The sequence below is a fragment of the Neophocaena asiaeorientalis genome, unplaced genomic scaffold, assembly GCF_003031525.2.
Source record: "Neophocaena asiaeorientalis asiaeorientalis breed wild unplaced genomic scaffold, Neophocaena_asiaeorientalis_V1.1 scaffold489, whole genome shotgun sequence".
Taxonomy (NCBI): Eukaryota; Metazoa; Chordata; class Mammalia; order Artiodactyla; family Phocoenidae; genus Neophocaena; species Neophocaena asiaeorientalis.
Window position 1 is genome coordinate 3,441,188 of NW_020174791.1, and position 9,571 is coordinate 3,450,758.

The window sequence follows — 9,571 nt, forward strand, 5'->3', positions numbered from 1 at the left end:
CAGCAGGTCCAGAGCCCGGGCCACGTTGCCCAGGGCCACCTCCACCACCAGCCTCCCCGGGTGCTCCAGATCACTCTTCTGGGCTCGAAGCTTGTCCAGGACGACACTCAGGGAGCCTGGGGAGGGCAGGGCTGAGGTTCGGTGGTGGCCGGGGGCGGCCCCGCCCCCCACCAGCCGCCCGCGCTGGATGCCCTCACTTTTGTTCTCCCGGGCGCGCTCGGCCACGTCCAGGTTGGCGTCCTCCTCAGGCCGGTAGGCCACCAGGCAGGAGGGGCTGAAGGTCCACAGCTTACCATTGACCAGCACACCCAAGTTCCCATCTCCGAAAACCTTGAGCACTCTCCCGACGTGGCCCAGAGCCTGGGTGGGGGGAGGGCGGGGTCTCAGGCGGGCCTCCCAGGGGCGAGGGAGCTGGGGGTGGGGAGGTAGGGGTGAGGGACTCACGGGGGCCATGTCATCTGTCCACTCGCCATGCCCGGCCTGCAGCCGCTTCACCATGTCGAGGTCGTCGATGACCCGCACGACTTCACCCACCGAGCAGGAGTTGTGCTGAGTGACAGAGAAGCATTTGAGGGACCCCCGGCAGGTGTGGCTGCCTGGGGTCGTAGAGCAGGAAAGCGCCCCCATCCAGCTCCACAGGACAGGCTGGCCTGGACAGGACCCCAGCCCCTGCCCGAAAGCACAGTCAGAGGATCTGGCCCGATAAGGGCGACAGGTCACCAGGGCAGCCCTTGGTGGCCCAGCCTCAGAGCCATGCGGGTGACAGCCAGAGAGGCAGCGGACATCAGCATCTAGACGGGACAGAAGCCAGCGGGGGTGGGGGGGGTGCGGGCCAGGGTGGGCCCCACCCTGCACACTGACGGGGAGCGGGCAGCACAGCCAAGACCAGACTAGCCTGGCTCAGGGGAGGGGGGCCCACAGGATGACCGGGGGCCAGGCTGGAACAGCACAGAGGGGGTCAGGGCTGCTTCTCCCCCACCCCCAAACCTTTCCTAGCAACTCACTCCTCACCCGTGCCCTCGTGGGTACAGAGATCACTCTACAAACCACCTGTCCTATGACCCCACCATCCTCCCTCCTTGAAGGCAAAGGTGCCCCAGCAGTCCCAGAGCCGAGTGCTGGCGCTGCCCCTGCCCAGGTGCCATCACTGGACACGCCGCTGCCCCCCACCCCCTCCACCCCTCATCCAAGGGATACTGCTTCCCAGACAGCTTTCACCACGCCCACCCCGCCCCCAGCCCTGGCCAAGGTCCACCCCGCCCTCCTAAGAAAGTACCCCAATCCCCCACCTCCTGCCTGTGAGGCTGCAGAGGCCCCTCTGGCCCTCAGAACAGATGTTCGCGCCTGACCTGCTGCCCCAGCTTCCAACAGCTCCCCACGGCCCCCACCCCCGGTCCTCACACCAGGGTCCCCTCTCCTTGGACCTGGTCCCCTCTGGACCCCACCATGCCCTCCCCTCTTCCTTCAGGGCCAAGCCAGCACGTTGAAGGGGGTACGGAAGCGAGCAGAGGGGCTCAGCCCGGCCCCCCGTGCACCTTGCTGAGAGCCCCCGGGTGGAAGGTCCAGCGGGTCTTGTGGTTGAACTGCACACGCACGTCCCCACGGTCCGTGATGCGGTGTACGGTGCCCATCTGTCCGATGCACTGCGGCGGGTCACGGAGGCTGTGGCCAGGTGGAGCACGAGGGCGGGGGTCCAGAGGATGTGGGGAGCGGGGGCACGGGGATTTGGCAGGCGGGGCGGCTCACCTTGGCCATCCGGGGGTTCCATCCGCCGTGGCCTTCCTGCATGTCCCTCAGGATGTCCGCGTCCAGCAGACACTTGACCTTGTCCCCGTGCTGGAAGGGCTGGCCGTCGGCGCTCACCCTGCGCCGCAGCTCTGCGGGCTTGCCTGGGAGTGAGGTGGCAGGCCCAGCTCGCAAGGGTCCCTCCGCCCCCACCCCTCCCCTCCCCTCAGTGACTTCACAGGCCACCCATGGCCCAGGGCTGCCGCTGAGGCTCAGCCAGGACAGAGAGCAACAGGGTGGGTGTCAGTGGGGCCCGCCCGTACCGAGCCTCGGGAGATGCTCCCTGTAGTAGAAGCCGCCAGCTGCCTCGCCCACACACTTGAGGTCCACCTTGCCCTTGTGGCCCACGCGGTACACGTTGGTGGTGCCGTCGGCCCATGTCACGCTGGCCACGCTCCGGCCCGTCTCCACATCCCAGCCACGGATGTCCACCACTCGGCCTGGCTTCCCTTCCCCTCCTGGGAGACAGTGGCCCCACCAGCAGACTAAGCCTGCGCCACGGGGATGAGCCGTAGCCAGTGGCGGCCCAGCCCCCACCTTCCCACCCTGGACCCCCACTCACCATCCTGCGAACCCCACTCCCAGTCGGGGCCCCGAACCACCTTCGCTCCCTGGAAGATGCCCCTTAACGGGATCCTTGGGAGGCCCTGGCGGGGACTCAGCGTGACCCTACGAGAGAGAGAGTGGGTCCCAGGCCATGGGAGCAACCGTGCCACAGAGCAGGCGACCGGCTCTGCCAGCCTTGCTCCTCCACTCCCAGCCCTGGAATCTAAAGGATGGGGCGCCGCCAGCTCCCAGGCCCAGCTCTCCCTGCCCCTGGAGCAACTGGCCCCACAGGTCAATGCCCTCCACACTCTGGGCCTAGAGTGGGGCTGCGGCCCAGGTCCCTCCAGGAGACCTTTTTTTTTTTTTTTTTTTCAATTTGGCCATGCCGTGCAGCTTGTGGGATCTTAGTTCCCCGACCAGGGATTGAACCTGCACCCTCGGCAGTGAGAATGCAGAGTCCTAACCACCAGACTGCCAGGGAAGTCCCTGGGGGACCTTTCATGATGTCAGGCGAGAAGGGCGCCCCAGGCCCACCCTCACCACACACTCTCTACGTGTGCTCACGCCAGACCTGCTGCCTCCCGTTAGAGCTGACCCCAGAGCTCAGTGCACGGCCTGGCCCAGGGGAGCTCAGCACGTGGGAAGCAGAGGAGTCAGCAGGGCCGGCTTGGCCGGAGGCGCCCGGACAGCTGATCCTGGCTCCCACACTGGCCAGGGGCGGCTGGGACATGGAGCACACCCCTCCCCTCCGTGTGTGTGGGGTGTCAAGAAGGCGAGGGCAACAGTGCAGGGAACAAGGGTGCACCTCTGGGCACCCACGCAGCCCAGTGGACTCCTCCCCGGCCTGGTCCCCCCACCCCGACCACAGCAAGGGAGTCTGCTAGCCAGGCCAACAGCACCTCCACAGGTGTGGACGCCGGCAGCACGCTCCAGGCAGGCCACCCTCAGCGCCCAGGCCACGGCGGCACTGGGGGACCACTGGGGAGCCTGGCTCTAGGAGGGGCCCGGGACACCGGAGAAGGCCCCATTCACAGCACCCACCTCCGCAGACCTGCCCGGTGGACACGGTTGCCTTCCGCAGGGGGTAGGGACTGGTGCACGACCTGGCCACTCCAGGAAATGGCTCAGGAAGGACTCGACCTGTACCCTGCGGAGTGGCCAGCGGGAGGCAGCTCCAGTCCTCCGGGACCAAGGCCGCTCGGATGTCAGAGTCCGCGCCCACACCGGGTCGGCAGGGGAACTCACGGGCGCGAGTGGGCCGTCTCGTAGCGCTCGAAGGCGTGGGCCACGTCGTGCCTGTTGTGCATGTAGCACTGCGTGCAGAGATCGTAGTCGAAGCAGACGCGGCACTTCCAGCGCATGCCCCGCAGCCCGTGCTTCTTGCAGCAGTCGCAGATAATGTTGGGGTGGCGGACGCCTGCGGGCGGGCAGCGTCAGGGGGCGCCGCGCGGCCCCGCCCCTCTGCCCGGCCCCGCCCCCTCCAGCCCCGCCCCCGGGGCCCGCGCACCGATCTGGGCGTTGTCGTAGAGCAGCAGGGCATGCGCGCCCTGGTAGCCCGCGCGGTAGTTGGTGCGCGTGCCGTGGTCCCACTGCACGACCACCGTGCGGTCGGGGGTCGAAGGGCTGCCGTGGCGGCCGAGCTCCACCACCGTGCCCACGCCGCCCTCGCCGCCGTCCTGCTGGCCCCACTTCCAGTCCACGCCGCGTACCACGCGCATGCCCACCTGCACGCCCGCCTGGGGGTCTGGCTCCATGGTGGGAGACCTGCGGGCAGAGGGCACCCTCAGGCCACATCGAGAAGGCCACACGGGCTTGCACCAGTTCTGAGAGGGCTTCCAGGGAGAGATGGATGGGAACGGGGGTGGGGTGGAACACGGGGAATGCCCTGGGGCTGGAGGGGGGGCCTGTGAAGTAGAGACCAAAGGGGGGCCCACGTGGCCACCCGCCAGCAGCACGGGAGACCAGCTGCAGAAGCAGAGGTGGGCCCGTCCTGGAGGGAGGGTGGGACACCTCTTTGAAAAGGGCTTGCCAGCCGCTGTGGGGAGCTGGAGCAGAAGTGTCGGGGACATCCTGGTGACAGGACTGCAGGTCCCCAGGGAACCAGGGGACAAGACCCGGCTGAGAAGAAGGTCTGCCCGCACTAGCAGATTCGGTTCTGGGTGGCTGGCACACAGGGGGCCACCAGGATTGCACACATCAACATGAAAGGTAAGACAATAAAACTTTCCGAAGAAAGCAGACTTTGTGTAGCCAACTGAGAAGCTGGATGGCACTTAAGCCTGGAGAGGCAGCAACACGTACGCCAGCCACAAAGGCCCTGTACCTGGAGTGTGGAAGGAAGGCCTGCAGATCTCATGCACAAAGCAGACAACCCAAGAGAAAACAGGAAAACGCTGGAACAGGTGCCCCCAGCAGCTAACACACACAGGGTCTGATGCCACCCACAGCCCAGTGGGCAGTGCTGCGTGGTCCTTCTCCAGAGAAGCGTCAGCTGGCCACCCCAGGCAGGCCCTGACGGAGGTGGCGTTGTTCACAGCAGTGCCCGCCCCGAGTGCTCAAGGGTGAACTGGGTCGTGACACGTGATTTACCTCCAAGAAACCACAAACCACTGCACTACACACGGCAAAGCTCACAGACGCATATTCAAGGAAAGAAGCCACGAGCCTGATTCCACCAACAGAAAGCTCACAAATGGGACAGACAAATCCAGGGCACTAGAGTCAGGGAGACAGCAGCGGAGGCGGTCACGGGGGGCTTGGGCCCGGGGGAACACGCTACTTCCTGATCTGGGTGCCAATTATACGCGTGTTCACTTTGCTAACTTGGATCACTTATGACCTGAGCCTCCCTGTATATGTGATTCCTCAATAATTTTTTTTACGACATGAATGGCTTTGGACAACGCCTAAGATGTTAAATCAACAGGACCTGATGCGGGAGAGGGCTCAGGGCTCCAGGACTGGAGGGGGCAGTCGCCGCTCCATCTCTGGAGACTGAGCCTCTGCAGTGGAGCGGGCTCTCAGGTAGCATCGGGACCCTGAGGCTGGGGAGACGCTAGCCTGGGGCACCCAGCAGTCACACTGCAGAGCTCCTGGAATGCCAGAGGGAGACCTTGAGGCTGGCTGGGGTGCAGCTGGCTCCTGTTAGCGCCCAGTGGCCCAGTGAAGCCACAGGCCACCAGGCCAGCCCAGAGCTTAGCCAGCAACAAGGAAAACCACATGTCACCCCTCCACCTGGACCCCGCCCCCCCAGCCCAAAACTCAGAATCCCAGGCCTGAGCCCACAGGACATCTGACGGCCACCGTCTGCCCAGCCCCACCTTGAGGTCTGCGCCAGCACAGGGTGTGCAGGGGAGGGGCACTGCCCACAGGGCGAGGCTCCTGGTCAATGCCCAGCCTAGGGTCCAAGTGAAGGACCCTCAGAGTCTCAGCAGCATGAACTGCTCAGCCAGCTCGGCTTCTGCAAGTCCCCCTGCCTCCCGGGCAGGCGTCTGTGACCGCTCCTGCCTCACCCCTCCCAAGACCGCCAGGGCTTCCAGACGCAGGTGGACGATCTAAAAGGACGTGCCTTCCCAACCCGGTGGCCAATCTCCTCAGGGAAACCACTCGCTGCTCATTCACCTGGCCGGCTGACGCCCCCCGACCCGGGGCCATGCCACCTCCGTCTCCTGCCGCCCTCCAGCCCCCCTCCCCTCTGTGGTCTCTGGCCCCTGCAAAGATGGGGCACCAGGGCTTCTCCGTCCTTCCTGCCACAGCAAGAAGGCCACACGAGAATGCCTGTGGCTCTTCACTGCCAGCGAGCCCCAGACGAGGGCCGAGGGCCTGCGGGCCGCCACCTCGCAGGGCGCGCCGTTCGCGCGCGGCCTCGGCCTCCTGCTTGGCGTCTCTCCGTCAGCAGACGCCACACGCGTCCGACTCAGGCAGAGCAGCTCGTCCTGAGCCAGCGGCCCAGTGGCTTAGTGGTGGCGCTGCCGCTTAGGGCACAGGCCCTGTCGTGCCAGGCTGCCAACCTCAGCCAGATGGCACACGCCCTCCTCCCCGCCGGGAGCCTCCCGAATTGGTCACGGCCTGTGGGCAGTGCTGAGCTGCCTCTCGCCCTTCCCAGGCGCGCCTGTTGAGCCAGTCAGACTCGACCTCGTTCCAGGCAACCACAGACCCAAACAAGTGTGGGGAGGCAGGCCCAACGAGAGACCCCTGCTAGCAAGGGGCAGGCCATCTGCAGGGCCAGAAACTGGCCCTACGCTGCGATAAAGGGGCAGGAAAGGACGCCAGTCCCACGAGCCGCCACTGTGGTCCTTCTGCAGCCACAGTGGCACGCCCTCTGCCTGTGAGCCCAGCCCCTCTGCCTGCTGGGCCAGCTGTCACCCCCACCCTCCTGGCGGCCTACAGACCCACCGGCCATAGGCAGCAGAACCATCTCCATCAAGACAGGGGACGGGGAGCGGACTCCCTGAGCAGGATGTCAGGTGTGCCCAGTGCCTGGCTCTGCCCTCAGGGGAATGGTCAGAGAGTGAACAGAGGGTGGAGGACGCCCAGCAGGGCCTGTGGGAAAACAGGACCAAGTCCCAGCCAGCAGTGGCTCCCCCGGGGCACCAGGGAAGTCCAGCCTGTCGCGAGAAGCACCTCTGACCAGCACCTGCTGCCTTCACACCCCTATTTGAGCACAGCCAGACAGCTCTCCAGTGCTGGCCAGCAGCCTCCCTGCTCCCCAAGGATGCCCCTCCCGGGAGCCCACCGGCCCACAGGGGACAGAGCCAAAAGGACTTGCTGAGTCTCGGGCTTCCTCCCACGCAGACCAGTGGCCCTTGAGGAGGACGGTGAGAAGACAGGAGCAGCCCGCCCTGCGGCACCCACAGTCTGGGAGCCTCTCCACCTCCCCTCCACGCTACAGCCCTGGGGGGCCCGGGGCTGGCCCTCGGCCGCAGCACCCGCACCCAGCCTGGCGTCACCCGGCCTGGGGCCTGAGCAGGGCCCCCAGAGACACCTCCCTGCTCGCCCTACTGGCTCCCAGACCTCAGCGCCTGAGCACAGGACCCTTGTCAAGCAGGCCAGGTGGCTTTCCAGGCCTCTCTGCTACTTTCCTCCCGCCACGTGCTTGGCCTTTGTCACTGTTGTCACCAGGACCCAGCAGATGGCCGCTCGTGCTCTGTGTGACCTGAGGTCCCCGGCCTGCCCAGTGTCAGGGGTCACTACCTCACCTCGGAAGGTGCCACCCGGGTGTGAGGAGAGGGGGTGGCCAGCGGGGAATGGATCGGGGTCAGGAGCAGGGGGGCAGCGAAGAAACCCTGAGGGGCTAGGGAGGAAGGGGACCCCCGTTTAAGTGCGAAATTCACCCAAAGAATTCTTCCTTTTTCTTCCTTTGCCAGAAACGCCGTACTTTAATGTCTTCCTCAGAGCTCACAGGCCACCCCTGGCTGGCACCGGAACCCCCCGAGGCCGTCACTGTGAGGGTTTACGATGACCCTGAAGCGCTCCAGGTGCGAGCAGTCGGCACTTACCTTACAGTACACACCAGCCTCTCGTCAGCATCCCGGATGCTTAGCTGCTCTTTCGTGGGTCACAGGTTTGCTCAGACACCAAGATTTCCTGTTGGAAACTAGAAGCGACTGCCGACGCAGAACACAGCAAACCAAACAGGTAGCCAGCCAGCAAGTCTGGGGAAACATGGTTTTTAAAAGGCATTTTTACACTTTTAGTATTTACCATCGCAACCAAACAGGTGGACACCTGGATCTGCTCTGTTGGTTTACTAGTTTCTCTTTTCACAAGAAACTTGCAGCTCTTGGAATGCAGAGCTATTTCTAAAGCACACATTGGGACAGTAGAGAAATAAGGTGCTTGCCCTATCTGGACAATTTCATTACAGAAACTTCAACAAGCTGCAGAGATGAAACCCCATTTAGCTAGCGAGCTGGCAAACTGCCTTTATTGAGAAGAATAAAGCTGTGTGCCGACTGCGCACGACCAGAGGCTGCCACTCCTTCCCTGGCCCCTCCGGCTGGGCTGGGGATGCTGTTTAAATCCACACCATGTGTGGCACAGCCAACGGGCAAGACTTGGTGAATCACAGTCTCCTCATGCGGCAGCTCTGGCTAAGGCAGAGGTGGCCACCCTGGGTGCCCAGGGAGTCTGGCCCCTCAGAGACCAGGTGAAGCCCTGAGACCCGACTTGGCCCAGTACAAACACACCAGCTGGGGGAAGGCCCGAAGGAAGCAGAGGGACGTCATCATCACCCAAATCTTGGCCACCCAGATGGAAGCCCTCAGGCACCCTGCAGACTGCGGTGTCACGACCCAGCCACTGCACAGGGCCAATCTTGGACGGGAGCACAACCTTCAGATACTTGTTGCACCTGCAGCAACAGGCCAAAGTGAGAAGGCAAGACGAGGGCACCTGCCAGGAAGGACCAGCTTTGCCAGGGCTCCCACTCTCACGCTGCCTCATCCCCAGCCCCGCTGGGGCCCCCAGGACCCTGTCTGGCACTTTTGCTTATTGCCTCTATTGGCTCTGAGCTCAGAGAGAGAGGCAGGATTATCTACCACCCCACCACCCCAGAGACACGCTCAAAAACAAGCAAAGCCCCTCTGACATAGCATCAGACAGAATCCGAGCCCCTCAAGAGCTCACCTGTCTAGCTGTTCCGACGCCCCCCGCCCGCCCAGAGACTGGTAGGCTGCAGCCCTGATGTCTGGAGACTTGCGGACTGGCCTCGAGCCTTGCTGAGCTTCAGCGCAAGCCCTGTGCCATCCGACCCTGCGGCGGCGGGGAGATGCCAAGACGCACAGTCTACACGCCCGCTGTCCACAGGCTCATTCCCGGGCCCACGACCACGACCCCAGAGCTGCCCCAGGGGCCTGGCTCCTGCCCTGCAGGGCTCCCTGGGGTCTGGGGCCGCCAGGGATGGGGTCGGAGGGCTGGCGAACGGCAAGGCCCCGGGCTGAGCCTTGGACTCGAGCAGCTGGCCTGCGGGGGGTGTGGGGCGGGGCTGGACAGGCTGGGCCGGGCGCCCGCCCCAGCCCCGAAACTGACTCCCCCCTCACTCCCTGGGGTCCGCCCCGCCCCTGTCATTCGTCACCTTCCTCGGGAAGCCGCCCCGGGCCCCCGCCGCTGCCAGTCCCCGGCCCTGGTGCCCTTGTCTACCCCTCCACTTGCCCCGAAGTTTGCGTCCCGCCTGCTTCGCGTGGGGGCTCCGGGGGCCTGAAGAGAGCCGAGTCTGTCAGCCGGCCGACTGCGGCCTCAG

The 9,571-nt window shown here is 64.9% G+C and overlaps 1 protein-coding gene across 1 annotated transcript in view; it reads right to left on the minus strand.

Annotated features, from left to right (window-relative positions):
- Positions 1 to 8,864, minus strand: part of MIB2 (MIB E3 ubiquitin protein ligase 2) — an 11,045-nt gene extending 2,181 nt beyond the window's left edge. Inside the window, 11 exon segments of the mRNA XM_024760311.1 lie at positions 1 to 116; positions 198 to 360; positions 445 to 549; positions 1,536 to 1,643; positions 1,747 to 1,889; positions 2,049 to 2,243; positions 2,348 to 2,454; positions 3,577 to 3,748; positions 3,839 to 4,095; positions 7,830 to 7,985; positions 8,520 to 8,864. The exon segment at positions 1 to 116 is cut by the window's left edge and continues 12 nt beyond it. Coding sequence (XP_024616079.1) covers positions 1 to 116; positions 198 to 360; positions 445 to 549; positions 1,536 to 1,643; positions 1,747 to 1,889; positions 2,049 to 2,243; positions 2,348 to 2,454; positions 3,577 to 3,748; positions 3,839 to 4,085 — 1,356 coding nt within the window. The 5' untranslated portion in view covers positions 4,086 to 4,095; positions 7,830 to 7,985; positions 8,520 to 8,864.
- Positions 8,865 to 9,571: the final 707 nt, after the last annotated feature.